The 18,579-nt window shown below is 33.1% G+C and overlaps 1 protein-coding gene across 2 annotated transcripts in view; it reads left to right on the plus strand.

Moving 5' to 3' along the window:
- The window catches only part of PCDH7 (protocadherin 7), a 264,484-nt gene that overhangs the window by 115,367 nt on the left and 130,538 nt on the right, over positions 1-18,579 (plus strand). The window contains exon 2 of one of the 2 annotated variants that reach the window (XM_088163243.1): positions 9,653-9,845. In XM_088163243.1, the coding sequence (XP_088019369.1) occupies positions 9,653-9,845 (193 nt within the window). Of the gene's footprint in view, positions 1-9,652; positions 9,870-18,579 lie in introns of both variants that reach the window. The other variant, XM_014871000.2, reaches the window with a different exon arrangement.

The raw sequence follows: 18,579 nt of genomic DNA on the forward strand, positions 1-18,579 counted from the left end.
GACACTACACTATTTTCTCATTCAGTAATAGTTGCATAACAAGTTGATGGTTGCAATCAGTTCTATAGGTGAATGTGTCAGTACTTCTTATAGAGTTGTACATATAAAGCACCTTTAATATGTTAACTACATTCTCAAATAGTTACAAACATTTCGAGTCAAATGTAAAATAACAGTTTCACATTTCAGTAGTTTTAAGCAATTTGCTTTAAATTATGTTGCTGACTATTGCACAGTAACTTTTAACCTACAGCAACAGGCCTGGTGTTCCACATGGCCATAATAGAAAATACGCAGCAATAGCTTCATATCAGCAAGTTTTTAAGTTATTAATTGAAAGACAAACAAACAAACAACTTTTCCTTTTGTGCATTTTGGATATTTTTGCAACAATTAGTTTATTATCATTTAAATGTCTCCTTTAATTAGTTTTTGAAATGCCCATTGCACTCCAAGCATTTTCTTACAACAGATGAAAATGCATACTCTATTTTTCAGTAATGCAACACTTTAAAACTATTTTTCCTATATGAAATATGAAAAAATAAGCAAATTAACAAATAGCCCCACCTCTTTGCAGGAGTTTTAATTATACAAGGTGGCTGTATAGATAAATATGCTTGGAGTGTAGTCCTGGACATGGACACCGTCTGTTATTTTGTCCATAACCATTTTTATCACTTTCCTCTTCAATTACCTTATTCAAATGTATTTTTTCAAACAATTTATCTGTCACAATGTAAAAATTGTATTTTTACATTCATTCAAGTCTTCTCTTTTTCCCTATATAGCACACTCTATAGTGCTCTTCCATATATCTAAATTCTGGAAATAATTAATAATTTTCCCTTTCAAGGCCTTGTATTTTGAGACTGTGGTATGTTTATTATTGTAACTTGCATAGCTACAGTGTTCACTAAGATGGCATTTGTTTCATCTGACTTGAGCGATCTCAAATTATTTAGCTAATTTAAATTCCTCAGTATGTAGTGAAGAATATTTCCCTTCTATTAGACACCTTTCAAGAAGGGATGCACTTCTAGAGTTCTCTCATTTTTGTAGAGAAGTGTAGCTGACTATCTGAGATTTTATGCCTGACCTTATGTTGTCCAACGTATAGAAAATGTGTCAATCCTTAAAAGATCACTATGCCTTTAAATTTAACACATTTAAACTTAAGGAATAATTTGGATGACTTAGATGAATAAATAGTAAACAAACATTGAGGACTATGTTGTAGAAAAAAAAATACAAAATATTGAGGCTATTACCTAATTTTGGAAGACATTTCAACTGCAGATTTTGGAAAATGTGTCATCATCAATAAAATTTTGGTGACCAGTGCAAAACTCCCTCTTCTTAATCACTCAGGAAAGGAATGAATCTTTGTATCTGTATTGAATATATTTATATGTCTTCCCTACTAAACTGGAAATGTTTTGTTAATGCATTTATATACATTCAGAATTTGATCTGATTCTCCCAGGATTTATTGCTGAATTTTCCTAAAATTTGATGCTGTGACTCTCACGTTCATATTGGGCTAGAGTCTTGTGAACAGTAACTAAAACCAAAATATTCACAATAATATTAATAACTGGTCTTTTTAACAATGACAGCATATAGATGAGACTTAAGACACAAAAAAATTCTACTTGGAATCAACATATGCATTAATAATTCAAAACTTTTCTGATGGTAACTTTTTTATTTTTTAACCTAATCATTTCTATAGAGAATACTGGTGTATTTCAATTTATTCAAAATATTTCATCTCAGCAACAAGACTATTTTACATTGCATAGAAGACATTACTTGTGCATCAGTGATTTGTTAATACTAAAGCTTTGTATTTTGAAAGGTTCACATATGCTTTAGCTATCTATATCTGATTTCAGTAGCATTCTGGCAAAGATTCTTTTGCAGACAAGCAGGGGAACCAAACAAAGAGAAAGCAATTTTAAAAATTTGTCTCTGTCTACAATAGCAAATAGAATGGTTCAAGAGGAATTGATTTGTATCGTGAAAAGGTGGGCTCTGAGACTTACTTTCATACTATATGCATTTTGTGGACATTCACTGTGGAGTAGCTTGTCTGATACTGTGAAGACAGCTCCTTCTAGTTCAAACTATCTGGGGAGGCTTTGGGATCATTTACTTCTTTTGAATTTGATCCAAATGGGTCCAATACATTTGCTTCATGATACTTCTTCCATGAATCGCAAAGTGCAAATTTGGGGATGATAAGGAGCTTAATTTCTGTAGTCCATACCTTAGATTAATTAAATATTGTGCAAATGACTTTTGAAATAGGTTTATAAAGGCTTTCCTCCATTCTAAGGCTTGTTGGTGCCTGATAACAAGGGTTAAGAAGTATATTCTTTTTCCTTTCTACACATTAAATGATTTAATAATATTCCAGATTCAAGAGAAGATGATGATGTTCACAACCCAAACATTTGGATGATTGAGCTGGTGGGATGGAAATGAGGGTTTTGTTTGTTTTCAGCCAATTAAAAACGTTAATGAAACAGCATAGCAAACATAAAGATTTCTCATGCTGAAATACAGCAGCTGAGAGACACAACACGCTGTGAACTAATATCTCTGGAGTAGTTTTAGGCAGCACATTCTCTGCTGAAAACCAAAGAAAATAAAACAAACTCCTCCAGGAAAGACAGGCTCTCCAAATATTTCAGCAAAAGATAATATCACAGAAAAGTTTGACAGAATCAAGAATGTGTAAGCCAAGAATGTGAAGGTATAGGCAGTGAATAGTACTAGATATTGGACACAGCTAAAAGAAGGCTTTTATAGTGTTTTAATAATAGATTTGAGTCAATGAAGTGTTCAGAAGATTTCAAGGGAAATTATTAGAAAGATTAGAATATTGGAATCTAATGCATTGAGTTCAGAAAAAAATACTAGATACACTGAATTTCTGTTTAATCTTCATGAAAGATATAGGAAAACTTCTGTTTTAAGAAAGTAGAAAGATATATGATAAAAATCTTAATTCATATTGTTATTATTCTTGGTAAGAGAAAATGCTACTGCATCCATTTCATTTTACAGTAGAATAATAGGAGAGCACTTCAGCATCATAGATGCTTTGTGTTTATAATTTTCAAACAATTGGACACTGAAGTACTAACAAAAATGCATTTTATGAGCAGTCAAAAGAGCATGCTTAAATTATTTTGACTGTCTCTGATGCGGATTCTCATTTATTCTTGTTTTCTTTATGCTCACGTTTCAAGAGCTAGCAAGAGCTCTTGTGTTACGCTAAGAATATTGGCCTACAAGCCTTCTAAGATTTTGTCTAATTTTTCTAGATGAGCTTGTGTGTTATATTTCAATATGAAGATTTTCATATGAAAGAGTATTGTATCTTTGAGAGTATCTTTGAGTAAGAGATATTCTTCATATTGTTGGTTCTTTGGTGATATTTACCGAAATAAAGGAATGCCTTATTAGGAATTTATTTAATGAATGTAGTTAGGTGAATAAAAATAATCTTGGCCTACTCAGAAGTGCTTTCTATGATTCATAAAAGGAAGTTTGGATAACAGGAAACAAAATATATTTGAGAAAAGCACTAAACTTAAAAGGAAAAAAGTGTTTGAATGTAACACTCTGGTGTCCGTAATGTAAAATGTGAAATATTATCCCTGAAGAGCAAATCTTAGCATGTAGCCTTGGGCTTAAACAAATAGATATTATTGGAAGGATATTTCAACTTTATACAGAAAAAAAAAAAAGTGCTTCTGGTTCATGATGAGAAGACCACTACTGAAAAGAAAATTAATAAAAGTGAAACAAAAATTAATGAAATGAGCTAATTACAGTTCATCACAGATGTCTTCTGCAGAGCTGTAATATGAAAATGATTTTAAATTTTATTTAAGTCCTATTTAAAGTTACAATTGTCACTATGTTTTGCTAAATATAAAAAAACAAACAAACATTCTTATCTACATGTTTCTCCTCTTTTAGCCTGCTACTTCAATATTAATCTCAGGTATTTCAGTCTTCTCATTAAAAAAAAATAATGCCTGTTTAATTTAATTTCCTGCCAATTTTATATTAACTACAATGACAGAAGTTTAGAACAGTAGAAATGTGTGATTTGAATGAGGAAAAGAGTTGTGTGAGTTGAAACTATTCATGCAGAATTGGAATCATTCATTAATATTTTGTTTGTCTTCCAACAAGCTTCCAGCAATTAAGAATGAATAGAAGGAAAAGGATAATGACATGTTGTATCAAAATTTAAGTGCTACAGAAACACTGAATTTATGTGATCAATTGATGCATCTCTTCTGCCTGTTTTTCAGATCTACCCTATATGCACCTCAGAGTCACTGTTTGAGTCTTACAAGCAGCTTGACATAGATTGACTTTTTGAAGCTCACAGGAATTGTAATATTGTTTAGGCCTGACTCATCACCATTGCTTTTGATGCTTGGTACAAACAGAAAATATAGAAATTCCATTGAAACTTAAGAGAAACCTCCTTTACTATTAGAGTTGTAAAACTGCACATCTTGGTCAGAAAGGCCATGGAGTCTCCATTCTTGAAGATACTGAACACCTGACTGATCACATCTCTGGACAAAGTGCTCAAACTGACTCTACTTTGAGCAGGAGAGTTGGACTAGATGACCTCCAGCTAGCTCTTAGGTCACCTTAAATTCCAGCAAATACCACTGTTAAAGTGGAAATTCGTCTGATTTGAAAGTCAGGGAAAAATAAGAACTTTAATTCCTAATGTTCTAGGGGTTTGGGTAATGTCCAAGCTAATGATGGAAAAACTGGTAGAAATATTTGGGATAGTATAGCTTGCTTTAGCTTGGTTCTCAGTTTAGGCTAATTTTTTTATGCTTCTCTACATGTTAAGTTGCATCTTGGACTGCATTTTGCAGTTGATTAAAATGTTTTCAGTCCTTACGGTTTTGAGATGTCGGTATTGTGACTGCAGGAAGGCCTGAAAGTCTTACTATTTTTGTCCAAGTGTTAAGTAATTAAGATTATACTTAACAAGATTATACTGAACTTGAATACTTTAGTGTACTTTGTACACAGAATAAGTTGTGAAGTAACTGGCTGAGAAATGGTTGCAATCTTAGCTCTCTAAAAAATTAAACATAAAAAGGATTTACTCTTCCACCCCACTACTACAGTCTGAAAGCACAAACATTTTTGACAAATGTTTACAAGGTTGATAGCAACTGATAGACAGAAACCATGAAAGAACATAATCCATGAGAAGTGTGAAATATGAGGAATTACAATACAAAACTTCAAACTTTGGGATATGGGAAAAAAACCATCTCTCTCATAATGGTGCAAAAGTGTCATGATTAAGCCTTGTGGAGCTATATGGATATTTTGCTTTTTACAAATTCTATCTGTCCTTAAATTCAAGCTCCAAAACTAGGGTTCTTGATGTATTAAAAATATAATTTTAGTTCCAGTTTTGGATAGGGATGGATTATTTAACACTGGTTAAGATAAACTCTGTCCCATAGAATAAGTTAATAGAACTCAATTACTACAGATAGCAGGAATTATGTCTTTGGCATTGTAGTGTTTTTTTGTTCTATGGATGGGTGGAAAAGAAATGATCCCATTTAAGAAATACAGTTGAAACAAGGAAGAAATGGAGATTTACCACCGAGGTATAATGCAAAGGTCTGTCTTTTCTCTGTGATCTGTTTGTCTCCAAGATCAGATACAATTAGGAAGAACTCGATATGCTGTTTTCAGAAAATATGATATATGAGGGTGAAAATTATCAAATCTACAGTCTTTTTACTAAACCTACAGTCTTCTTACTAAACCTGAATATCATAAGTTCCTGCCAAAGGACTAATAAAGGCTTAACGTTGTTTTTTTTTTTGCTGGGAAGGACAAATTGAACAGTTGCAGACTTATTTGGGTAAAAGTAACTCTACCATGTTGATTCACAGCAGTGGCAGATGCAGCAGTGTTAATGTTGTGCATTGAAAATCAATAAAGCTAAACATAACCCTCTCCCCTCATAGTTAGGTGCCTTAATTTGTCAGCACTTGGAAATGTCTCATGTCCATTTTTCTGAGAAACTGCTGATGTAAATTTATAAATGGCAGAACAAAATTTAGTATGTAGTTTGCTTATTTAAGTAGAGGTTACTATCCTTAATTTTTGCATGGCAATAAATGCATAAGAAGACCAGCATTTTACCAGTAACTTTTTGTAAATATTAATGCTAGTATTTATCATCTTTCCCTCTCGTTTGTTTCATTAATATGCAGTTTTATGTGAAGCCTCAACTGTTCCACAGATTAGGATATAAACGAAGATTAGAGCATATGAAGAAAGTTCTTGCTTTTGCAGGAGATTTGTTGCATTCATAGAAACTGATGCATAAGTAGTAGTTATTATGTACTGTATTCTAGTGTTCATAACTTAGTTCATAGGGATGTAAACTCATATAATTAAAATACTCTTGTTATTAGCAATTAAAGGACTAATATGAGTTTCATGAACAGTAATATGTATATGCATATACAGGGTTTTTTCAGAGGCATTTTAAAGCCTGTTTAGAGCTCTTTATTTGTCAGCTTTAAGATATCCTAGATTTTTGGGTATAATAATGAGGTGCCATAATTCATTTAGGCCAAATATTCAAAGTATATAAAAACTTAGTATCTTTTATAACTGATAGTTCTGATCTGACAAATGTTTATCCAGATTATACTGTCTAAAGTATATGGTAATTTGCATATCAGAGAAGATGATGTGGGAAACAGTCAACTGCAATACAGATATTTAATATTTTTTGTTCTTAAAATTCTTTATATTAATCACATGGAGTGTTTCTAACTGTGCAGGTAACAGACATATATTATGATCCAAGTCTATTCCCTTTTATTGGAAAAGTTTGGCCATTATGTTATTCCAGGGGGCTGGATGCATTCAAAATTTGCCATATATTTGCCTGAGAATGTCTAGTTCTCAGAAGTAATGCAATAGAAAGGTCAGAATTCTGATGTTTATACTGAAAGTAGAAGTGTAATAAACCTGCAAAATAACAATTAACATGCACATCATTCTTTCAGAAATAATTTTATCATCATGTCATTCAAATTGATATTCCATGGAAAGGGCTGAACTGGATCTACTGATCTGAATATTCTGTGTGTTAGTTTTGTGTTAGATAATTCCAATTCAGAACAGCACTTAAGAAAAAAGCAAGATTAGCACCCAGATCTGTTTAAAAATTATTATTATCACCTTAGTAAAAGTACATCAAATTTCTTTTAGTTTCAAGGATATGTAGTAATGTTCTTAGGGAATTTTCAGCCTCAGCTATAACTAAGCCCAACTTTGCATCTGTCACATCTCTTCATGCCAATTAGGTAAGGCATATAACTTTTAAAGAATATGTGAAAATTAACAAGATGCTCCTAAATCTTTTATAGCTTGTTCCAAAACTTATTTTAGATAACTTTGCTATGATTCTTGTGGTAGCTACAGATGTGATAAACAAGTGTTCTGTTCCTGTTATCTAGTGGAGACTGATTTCCAAGAAATCAATAAGAAATGGAAAATAAAGTTCCAAATATTGAATGACTTTTTTTTCTGATTCCCATTTTAAGTTAGATCACTGTTCTTGCAGGAACTCTAGATGATGCAAAGTCCTTCTGGTGTTGAGGAATACAGTCAATGCAGGTAGTTTGGTGAGCAGCTGGGAGCTCTGGGTTTTGGGAGCCCCAGGCAAGAGGCCATGGACAGCTAACCCTTTGCACAGTAAAGGGCATGGGGATCTTTGCCCATCCAGGTGAACAGGCACTCAGACACAAGGCAGAAGCTGAAGAGCCCATGACTTCCACACATTTAGACTATGAAAATATAAAAGCCCAGGATTTCCTCACTTCAAGGTCCCTCCTTAGAGGTACTAGCTCGAGCTGTTATGTTTTTATATGGTTATTGCATCAATATTAAATTGATGATTTAATCATCAATTAATTGATGATAATTTGATTGGCTTGCTTCTAGCTCAGTTGGTCCAAATGTAACTGCCAGAATAGTATAATATTCAGGAACAGTCTATGGGATGGTATAAGTGAATTCAAATCTCTGAGATTCACAGTTTGTGTCATTGGCCCACAGATAAGTAGTAATTGATGTATAGTTACAGACTACAGCATCTCGTTGCATGAAGTTCCGGTCCATCAAACAGTTACAGTAAAGTATTTCTGGTAACTGTCACCTGTTTAAACTTTTGATCATCTTGGGCCAGGAAGGTTTATCATTATATTTGTTCAATGTGTCTATCATCAGCACTAACTACCTTTATGTCTTTAAAGTTTTGTACCCTCAAAAAATTTTGTACCCTCAAAATGAAACTCCATCTACCCCTCTACTGGTAAACCTGATGTGGACTTCTGTTCTTCAGGGCTTGTGTGAATGGTTGCAGTTGCTGTTTTCTCCTTTCTGGCTTGCATATATATTTCCAGCCTATATTGACTACAGTTGCCGGGGGGAGTGATTTATGTCTGTGTCCCATTCCAACACAGGGCTTGAAATGCATCTGAATCCAAAGCGCAGTGCTGTTAGACTCCCCATTTGAAACAGGAAGATTTGCTTGGTGTCTTATAAAATGAAGTTATTGGTGTTTGTTCAGAAGGTGCTTTCTAGAGCAACAGATGCTTGTCTGTGGTTCTCTAGGCTTGTGAACAGCAAGTTTTTTCAAATGTCTCATTAAATTATTTTAAATGTATCATTGCTGCTTGACTGTAGTTCAAATCCTAGGAGAATCCCCTAACTTCTCACTGAAAATCCTAGATGTCCTCATCATCCTCTGAAATGTGAAGGATTGACTCTTCCTGGGATTCTCATTGGTGCCAGGGTTGAGCATGTAGGCTTCTAGAGCAACAGTAATATCTGTCATTTTGAATGAATACAAATCTCTAACAATCCATGTTTGTACAGTCCCAGTGGAAGCGTGTTGTGTCAGCTGTGCTCGTGGTACTTTAAAGGCTTTATTTAGTCAGCTGGCAACACACCCCGTATCCAGGCACTGGCTTTTATGGCAAAGGACCTAAGAGATTTTTTTGTCCCTTTATTTTTTTTTTTCCTTTCCCCCCCTCCTCCCCTCTCGTGTTAACTAGCTGTCAGAAACAGAGGTAATGATTTTATAGAAATCTTATGGGTGTGTTGCTGTATTTGTAATACACACAATAAAGTTTACAGATGAGCATTTTTACCCACCCACACAATCCTACACATACATGTGCACACACTGTCAAGTACTTTATGCAGTCTGATTGACATTAATTCTGATCAATTTATTACAACTGATTGATAGAGAAATTGTGCAAAAAATTATAAATAATTATAACCAGCTTTCTTAGCCCATGTAAGCATTTGAAAGGAGGCTATGATAAACTGTGTGAAGGCTCTGGACCATGTATTACAGTAAAGTTCCATGCATAGTCTGTCCAGTGGCCTTTTATGTAAGAACTGTACTTTCTGTTTGCTTTAATGTAGACAAAATTGTTTAACTGGTAAATGTTAAAATATTAGTTTGCTTAAGTCATGTTTTGAGAATCAGTTGTTCAAAGACTGAACTTTCTAGTGACATTCAGAATCTTTTCTCTTGCAGCCGTTTCGTAGAGTGACGTTTTCTGTTGTGAGTCAGCCTCAGGACCCGCATCAAGGGTCATTGCAGAGTTGCTATGACAGCGGTCTGGAGGAGTCAGAAACACCAAGCAGTAAGAGTTCATCAGGGCCAAGACTGGGTGCCCTTCCACTCCCAGAGGACAACTACGAAAGGACTACGCCGGATGGCAGTGTTGGTGAGGCAGAGCATATGGAAAATGGTAGGGGCAAACACAACATTCACACACATAATCTCACTAGCAAGTGATACTAAGTAGACTTTTGAAAGGTCAGTCCAAAAACATAAATAAATATATTAAATAATTAATATTGTAATTATTTTATTTTAAAGTTTGTTAAAATGCAGGTATACCAAATAATGGAGCATAACACCACTAATTAGATCAGCACTTCCTTTTTTTTATATAACTTAAAATCTATACTGCAGAAGCAGTTAAAACACTGAAAAAAATATCAGTAGAGGTCTGGGAAATGATAATCAAATAAAATTACAAACTTTTCATTTTCTATAAAAGACCATAAAGGACATATATTCTCATTTCCTTCCATTTTTTATTCAAATCCTACTTAGGAAATTTCCCAGAATGTAATATATACAGCATCAGGAAAAGAAAATAGCATTTTAAAAGCCTACTCTAGAGAATACTCTTTTCCCCAAAAATGTTGTATAGATTGTTTCCAAAGTAAAACCCAATGCCAAGTCCATTCTTCATTATTCAGAATAGAAGAATATTACTTTTCTTTTCTTCACACTTTATTTTGTGCAATACTTTTACAAGATTTCATTTAAATTCAGGATCCATTTATGTAGAAGGGGAAAATGTTAAATATTTATTCCATAGAAATTCTCCTATTATTAAAAACCAAAAGATATTGATGAGTCTCAGGTTAGATTCTGTTTTTCTTTCTATCTAAGACTATCCAGGATTAAAAATCAAAATTCTTATTAATTTTGAAATGTATTTTATAAAACACGAATATTTCACTGTTCTCCACTTTTTAGCCTTGATCTAAAGTTTTATGAAGTCAGAGACTGACTTCATTATATTTTCATTTGTCCATAAACAAAAAATAATTTAATACATGTCAGTGTACAGATTTTTGATGACCAAAGAAATAATGGGTTTTCTATAATCAATTGTAATAGGTGGCTACATGCAAGAAAGGTGGTGTATATTTTTGTTATAGAATGAATTAATTAATTTGGCTAAGTACATGTTAGTTTTTCAGAGATTAAAATACTGAATAATTGTTCTTGGGGTTTTGTCTTATTTGAGATAGATATGTCAACCCATTAAAACTATGTTATTTTTCATGGTAAGATATTTCAAAATCTAGTATGTATTGCTGAAGAATGGCTACAGCAGTCTACATATGCTTAACGTGTATATCCCAATAGCAAAAAAATTAATTGACTAAAAAGGAAGTATTATCCATCTAAAGACGCATTAGGTTATGTATGTTTATACATTTGCATTTATATATTCTCCTTGGTTGTTTATATGAATATATTTGTTTACAATTCATTTTTTCTGGGGATATGGTAGGGGGGAAAAGTGATAATGGTATTACTGGAAAAAATGTCAGAAAAAAAGCTTATAGAGTTTGTACTTAAATTGGGCTGATAATTTTATTGTCTGTTTTGTAGTGAGATTTTGTGGTTAGGATAATACAATTTGTCAATTCCCTTGGAGATCCAGCAAAGTGGACGATTTCTAGAACTTCTGAGTTCAGAAAGTATTTTGACATGGGATATGCCTGATCCATGCTGGAGAAACTGTAGAATCACAAATGAATATAATTTTAAATGTATTTGGTAGCCAGTGAAAAAGAAAATCACACTAACTGAAGTTCAATTGAAAAGAAAAAGTGCTTGGGCACTTATGAGTGTCATAAATTAAAGCAAAATAGTGTAAGTTTTCGTATTGATGCAAAAACTGGAATTGCATTCTATTAACTAAAATATTTTAGATGCTTTTTTTTTAAAAATAGATAATTTTATATTTGGTAGGATGAATTTATTGGATTTGGTTTTGAAAATAGCATTCTAAAATTAACAGATAGCAACGTAGAGGTAGATAAATACAATAGTTCATGGTGAATGAAAAAAAAAATTTCTAGTAAAAAAATTTTGCATGGTAAGACATGCATAGAGTCAGTATTTCCTCCTCCTTTATAAAACCTTGAACAGAGACCTTTAAAAGGTGGGTGATATTGTGGTGAAAATTATACTCTACAGACTTCTGGATTTTGCTGTCACATTTTAAAGAGAAGATTTGAATAGTGGCATGTCATCTACCTCCAAAAAATTTCTGTTAAGATTAATCTATAAAATTAACGATGGAACAGGATGGAATGTACTTTTGTTCCTTCACATATGTAATACCTGGTATTTGAGTGAGAGTTTTCTGTCATATGATTCTTAAGTCCACTTGTATTTTGACTATTGCATGGTTCAAATTCTGATAATATAATCTTCAATATTAATGGATCATTGTGACAGAAATAGAATTGAAATTGAAGTCTGTCAAGCGTTCATTTGTCACATTTAATTGGAATCTAGGTAATTTGCAGTGTTTGACTATGTTAGGTTTTAATCAGGATTTATACTGGATTTTTTATGAAGATTTTCCATGGAAACAGCATTTTGGAAGTGATCTTGGTTATTAAATTTTACTTCAAATATTTATCATTTAATTTCAGTTAGTGTAAAACAATGCAGTTATAACTAATTGCTTTGGATTTCCTTTCATTTTAGAATTTAAAATAATAATCTTCAGCACAGTACATGAAACCTTCCAATATGTTTCCTTCTCTTTTTTTTTTAAGCCTAGATGACTAAGGAAAACAAGTAATCTTTATAGTTAAGGCAAATTTAAGAAGTTCACAGGCAGAGTATATAGGGAATTCAACTTTCTGTTTGCTGTTAAGAGCTTCTTTAAATTTTCTCAGTTGAGAATAAAACACTGGAAAATTGGAAAAAGAAAGGGTAAGGGGGTTGATTTTCCTAGAACATGGTGTACATTGCCCACCAGCCTACATGACTGTCAGATGTAGATTGAAGTTTTATTCTGCTGATTAGCTGTGGTGTCAGATGTGGGAGAAAAAAGAAAAAAAGGAAGAAAAAAAGAAAGAAAAAAAGAAATGTTAGCAGATTGACTGTGAAAATTCAGTATGCAAAGATCTTGTTAATTAGTAAAATCTGCAGAACCAAAAGTAACTTCTGAGTTAATTTATCCCTGCCCTTGGAGCTTTCCTTACAAGGAAATTCTGCTCATATGTGCAGCCTTCACTGATTTTGCTGTTAGAATGGTACTGTCTTAATGTAAATGGCACAATAATTTTCTGAAGAACATTTCCATTACATTCATATTTGTATATCAAGGGCAAATACATTACCATGGTAAATTAGTTTCCTGGTCTTTTGTCATAGCTTTCTAGTTCTGACCATGACTAACACAGCATCTCAGAAGAAAATCTTTAAAAAATTCTGAGAAGCTTCCAGAATTACCTCTCCTCCTGACCCCAACAGTTAATAGTCAGCATGTGATTTTCTAAATAATAATAATAATAGTACTAAAAACCCACTAATTTACCACAAGCCAGGTTACTGCCCTGAAGGATGTCTTTCAACAGTGAAATCCTCTGAAGGCTGCCAAAATTGTTTTGAGTTTGTTTGTTTGGGTTTTTGTTAACTCTTACTTAACTGTTTTAATGATTATTCCTTTTTTCATTATTAGAAAGAGTATGGAAGCATTCCATTTTCGTTTTTAAATATATGGATTGTTATGTTTCCTTATAATTTACCTTTCCTCTGAATTATAAATCTCCCTAGGTTCTATTTCTTCTAGCAAAGGTAGGGATAGCAGAAGATGTATTCTCACAATTTGAGGAATGGACAAGACAGCCTTTTCATACTAATTCCTATGTTATTAATTACATATATGATCTTTAAACAGAGCTTTCATTGCTCTGTTTAATTTCATTTCACCTGGTTCTATTAGGTCTCTCTCAGGTTTCTTGCAGCTCTGCAGAAATATTTCATTATATTCCTTCTCCCTACCCTCTGATTTCTGCATACCTACAGTTTATTTATGCATGTAGTGGCCTAATCAGTTTTATTTTTTCTTTAATTTAGCTAGAGGACCTATAGTGGTGAAACTGCAGCACTGCAGGTTATGGCTTGTATGATCTTCCCTCGAGATTTGTTTCCATGCAGTCCTAATTAAACTGTTTGCCACACCTGAGATATCTGCCTTAAAGCTAGCTCAGGTACTTCTACATGAACATGTCTTTGATCTGCAGCACAGAATTTTAAGTTAGCCCATGTTTCAATATCAAATAGGGTTGGAGAAGAGCAGTCATCTTTGTGAAAGAAGGAAAATAAAGGAATGGTTTACAGCTTCCATTTTTGCAGGGGGAAATGGAGTAAAGAAAGATTAAGTGACATGTCTGAAGTCACAGATAAAGTAAGGAGCAGAGCTTAAAAAGGAACCCAGAATTTTTGTGATTCAGTTACTTGACTCCCACAAAGAAATCAGCAGATAAATTACTCTCTGACTGACACATGAAGAAATAAAAGCCAGGGAAGAGAAGTGCATTACCTTGGTTCATACAGTCTGATAATATGCTCTGTTTTCAATGACAATTTCAGATTTAGACTGCAAGTTCCACCATCAGTATAGGGAAGGGGTTCATAAAGTACAAAATGCTGGCTTGAAAATGCGAAGTGAATTTTGACAATAAGTGTAATTTTATCTATAAGAGATAAAATTCACTTTTACTTGTGAAATATATTTTAATCTGTTCTCTGGACCAAAGTGGGAAGAAAAGAATCCATTAATTTAGAGAACCCATGTTTACAGAGTCTATTTTTCCTTTAGCTTTTTATAGTGCAAATAACAGCTTAATGTTCTTGAAGACTTAACTATCCTTATTGCATAATGGCAAACAGACACTCATTGGCTTATTTCAGAAAATCACTGCATTTTTGCAGTTCCCATTATTTTCAAATGTTCTTTCCTCTTGAATTCAGGTCCTAAAATTGCATGAGAATAATTTTGCTTTAAAACTGTATCCTGAAAATGTTGATGTAAGTAGTCCATCTGAGAGGCTGAGTCAGTAAAAGTTTTTAATATACTGATTACACAGTAACAGTTCCCTTTTTTTGTTGCTGGTGGTTTTTTTTTTTGTTTTTTTTTTTTTTCGATTTTTTTCCCTTGGTTGCTTTCTTTTTCTTCTATCATGGCTGCTGCATCTACTTTTTCTTAAATATCGTTCTGCAAGCATGAACCCACAATAAGAGAAAGGGCTGCAAAAATTATTATATAATATAACTATATAAGAATTCTTACCCTTTTTTCTGATGAATCTTAACTTATAATTAGGCACATGATGAATTTTGAATTCTGTAGCACTAGCAACATACAGGGGTAATGTTTTGGAGCACATACATATTCAGTGATGAATTATATCTTGAACCAGTTTTTTTTGAGAATGCAGCATTTTGATAAGATCTGTGAAAATACATTTTTCAAGATTAAAAAAAAAAAGCCCAGCTTGTAAGAGAGAAGACAAACTCTGCAGGAATCCCTGATACTCTAGTGCAGTCTTATGTAAGGCAGGGAACCTGGCTGGGAAGAACACTGGCTGCTTTTCTCCTTGATTTGTTTTCTAGTCTTTTACTGTGTTCCTTTAGATGACCTTATCCCATATGTCTATGAATTTTTTCAAGAGAGGAATAAGTTTGATTACCTATATGAACATTAATATTTTAAGTTTCAGAACTACATTGCACCTGTTCTTTAAAAATTACTTGTATTTAGAAGTGTTATGTATACTTGTAATAGAAATGAAGGAAACATACTTCGTGTCAAATTCCTAGTGCTGATACATATTTTTACATATAAATTTGCTTTATTAAGTCAATAATTTACCACACAAAGTTGAGAAATTATTTTAGGTTGTCCATTGTATGTCATTGCACTAAGGTTTATTGTTTATTAACTACTATTCTATGTTTACATTGTACTTTAAATGCACAGTGCAAAGTAAAGCCCCAAATATACACCAAATACAATCAAAAATAGCTCTCATTGAAGACAACAGAATAGCGTTTTTAATACCTCCTCTATCTTCATTGACTGTCCAGACAAATGCCAATAACTCCTATGTTCTATTCAAGAAGTGTACCTGAGTTTGCTGTGAATGGTTTTCTGCTTGATCAGGGTTTGAACTACTCAGAAAACTTATGCTTGGATGTGCTGGAATCAAAGAAGGAACGCATATTTCTGTATTGGAAATCCACCCCCACACATTGGTAGCAAAACAAATTACTCAGCACTTTTCTGATTTTCTGATTAGAATTGTGTGTCTCTTCCTGTTATTTCTGTTGCTTTCCCATTGTATTTGTTCTAGCTCTTTTTGTTCTGCAGAGTGAATAGCATTTGCCTCTTTACTGAAAAAACATAAATATAGGATTTCTTCCTCCACACCTGATTTCAGTATTCTGCTCTTAAAAAGAAAATACACAGCAATAGCTGTCCACCACTGTTAAAAATAGCTTATTGATACCAGATAACTTGAAATGCCATATACTAAAACTTTGATTTCTTTTATTACCCTTTAAAAAAGGAACTCCATGTTCACATTCCATCAGTTTTTAACCAATAATTTGAAAGTGGAGGAACAGTTTGGATTTTTAAAGAACCATACCTGCCGTTATATCTGTTAGGATTAAGAAAGTGAGGGAAGTGTTTGTATGTGCATGTGGGTGTGCACACTCGTACACATCTCAGTGAGTCAGTTCTCACTGCAAATACTCATGAGATCTAGACAGTTGCAGTTATATAACCTGCCTCATTTATGAATTTCAAATAAATTCACTGAGGTGGATATGAAGGAAAATACTAATCCGACAAGTGGAGAACTAAATGATCAGAAAGTAAAGCAGTATGTCCACTGTCATGCTGTGAATTGATCCAAAAAACTGTGCACCCCTCAAAAAGTAATAATTTGAACATCACTTCCAGTTTGATGAAGGTTTTGCAACTGACTTAGCTAAGTTAGGCTTTTGTCCAAGTCTTCCGTGCCAGCTGCTAGCTCAGGCAGCCTCCCACTGATGCAGATTGCAGAACTCCCTTTGATACTGTCGCAGTCCTCAATGTAGATGGAAGGCAAAATGCATTCCAAAATTTACAGACTCAAGGAAGAACAGACATCTGTTCTATGAATGGAATATTTAGCAACCTTTGCATCCAAGGCAGGCTCTTTCCTGAAAAAAATCTAATGCAAAGATTCAACGGAAATTTATTTTTCCTCTGTTCCAATGAGTCCTTTCAACATACTGTATTTCCCAGTTGGCTTTATTTAATGACAGATTCTTCAGTTTCCTGGACAACATTAGATCTTTCTATCCCTTCAAATCTTCATGTATAATAAAGATCCAAAAGAAGTACTTTATCGGGATATTTCATCTTAATTTTAATGAAAAATACTTTTTCCTCTATATATGAGAAATCTAGATAATGCATAGGGTCAGACCAAAGATCATCTGGTGGCCAAAATAAGGTGCTCAGGAAAAACTATAGCAGGACAAATAGGCTGATCCGTTTTCCAAGTAGTCTTCTATACCTCAACAGTTGGGAATTCTGATTCCCTGAGCCACATGATGTGCATTTAGTAATCTTTATGGATTTCCATATTCAAATTTGTCCAGTTTCCACTGCATGCAGCTATTAATATCTCTTTTTCCCAATGAGGGTTTTCAAAGTGATTGTGTGCCCCATTAGTCTTGGATTGGACAAAGGAAAAATACACTTCCTAGCCTGTAAAGGAACAGTACATAGGGATTTTTAATGAGAATGTGTTGATTTGTACCCATGCTGAAATTTGCTGTTGTGTAAGAAGTCCTTTATTCAGTTACTGTTTCAAAGGTTTAAACCCCAAAGATTGAAGGGAAGTGTGTGTTTCTCTTATGTATTTTAGCAAATATAAATGTAAGTTTAGCATGCCAAAATCCGCAGAATGGTATTTAAAGGAATTAGAAGCTCCAGTATGGTATGTGTTATCTGTAGTCCTGAAAGTTCTATTTTATATTTTTATTTTATAACTGATTTTCAGAAAAATAGAACAATTTCTATGATGACAAGAGGATTTAAATGCAAGCATAATATGAATTCAAAGATTTAAGTATTTCTGAATATTACTACAGTATCACCTATATTGCTTTTTTTGCTTTAGCATAAACACAGCATTCAATGTGAATGCCAACTCGAATGTTTTGAATGAGTAAAGAAACAATTACAGAATATGCTAGAACAACACATACATTAGAATTTTTAAAGAAATTGCTTCAATTTATTAGTACAGTAACTTAATATTTCAGGGCTTCTTGGATTGATTTGGGCAAGGACTAACAATAACAACAAAATCCCCACTACCAAAATAAACAGGGATTTTATACTCCAACACAATTTTTGGGCACAGATAAAAGCAAAAGAAAAGTCAGCATTTAATATGTAACAAAACGTATTTTAGTAATCAGTATTTTATAATGTGCTTTTTGTTTGGTTTTTTTTTCCCCAGTAAATTAGAATCGGAAATTCTGTCAATATTTATGGCAAATCTTTTATTGTAGATAACTTGCCATTCATGTTTAAAAGAGCTGTCCTTTCTTATGCAACTTTTAAGAAAGGACAAAGGCATCTCTCAATAAATTAATTTAAAAACATTTTTTGATGCAGTATTCAAACCCATATTTTTTCTTACATGTAAAATAGGAAATTAATACATAAATGTAAACGTCCATTTGGATAACAGGAAAAGTAAAATGTAAAGGCAGTGAAGGAAGAACAGTATTGATAATTAATTTATACTGATTATTGTGTGTTCTCTTGCTATCAAACGTGC

The sequence above is a fragment of the Sturnus vulgaris genome, chromosome 4, assembly GCF_052056855.1.
Source record: "Sturnus vulgaris isolate bStuVul1 chromosome 4, bStuVul1.hap1, whole genome shotgun sequence".
NCBI lineage: Eukaryota > Metazoa > Chordata > Aves > Passeriformes > Sturnidae > Sturnus > Sturnus vulgaris.